At 61.0% G+C, this 912-nt stretch overlaps 1 protein-coding gene across 1 annotated transcript in view; it reads left to right on the forward strand.

The window, feature by feature from the left end:
- Nucleotides 1–561: 561 nt before the first annotated feature.
- Nucleotides 562–912, forward strand: part of LOC104498377 (fibrinogen-like protein A) — a gene marked incomplete at its 5' end in the record, with an annotated part of 1,059 nt that continues 708 nt past the window's right edge. The window contains one exon of the mRNA XM_010141745.1: nucleotides 562–863. Coding sequence (XP_010140047.1) covers nucleotides 562–863 — 302 coding nt within the window. The remainder of the gene's footprint in view (nucleotides 864–912) is intronic.

A 912-nucleotide genomic window follows, 5' to 3' on the forward strand; every position in this document is an offset into this window, starting at 1 on the left:
GGACAGGGCTCGTGTCCAGCGGGCTGCGGGCAGGGAAGGGCCCTGCCCTGTCCCTAGCCCCGGCCCTGCTCCAGGGTGGAGGATGGTGGGTGTGGGGGGTGTACCTGGTGCAGGCTGCGGTGCTCTCTGTGTGCACCCTGCAGACTGGGGAAGGTGTCCGCGTGCTTGAAGGTGTCATTTCTGTCCTGTTCCCTCGGCCACAGTCAGGGGCAAGGTCCTCTTCACCTTCCTGCCCAGCCTGACCCTGTTTTAGTGACACGACCCCTTTTTCAGGAGACACGCAGGAGCTCACTGGTGTCTGTATCAGTCTCCTGGCCTGATACCAGCACAGCCCAGTGGGTCTGGGGCCTTTCACTGGGATTGTCTCCTGTTAGGTGTCCCATACGGAAGAGGAACAGAGGGCTGAGCCCAACCTCTCTCGCCTCCAGCCAAGCACATTGACCTCTCTGGGCTGGGGCAGCCGGTAAGGCCCCAGGTTCTCTGGCCAGATGTCCCTCTGTCCTGCCACAGGGTGAAACACGGTCTTGTCTTACTGTTTAATCACCCTCTCTCCTGCCCCAGGCTGGCCCATGGACTGCAGTGAGGTCCCCACTGGCAGCCCCAGCGGCGTCTACGTCATCCAGCCAAAAGGGCTCCACCACCTCATGGTGTACTGCGAGATGAACGTGGGGGGCGGGGGCTGGACGGTCATCCAGAGGAACCGGCGGAGCACGGAGATCACCTGGGCTGAGTCCTGGAGCACCTACAAGCACGGCTTTGGGAACGTGCTCACCGACTACTGGCTGGGCACCGAGTACATCCATCAGATCTCCCAGCAGAAGGTCTACCGGGTCAGGTTTGTCATCTGGGATGCTGCGAACAACATCCACTTTGCTGACTACAACCTCTTCACTGTGGACGACGAGTACAACG

Source organism: Buceros rhinoceros, unplaced genomic scaffold (assembly GCF_000710305.1).
Source record: "Buceros rhinoceros silvestris isolate BGI_N320 unplaced genomic scaffold, ASM71030v1 scaffold16000, whole genome shotgun sequence".
NCBI classification, from domain to species: domain Eukaryota; kingdom Metazoa; phylum Chordata; class Aves; order Bucerotiformes; family Bucerotidae; genus Buceros; species Buceros rhinoceros.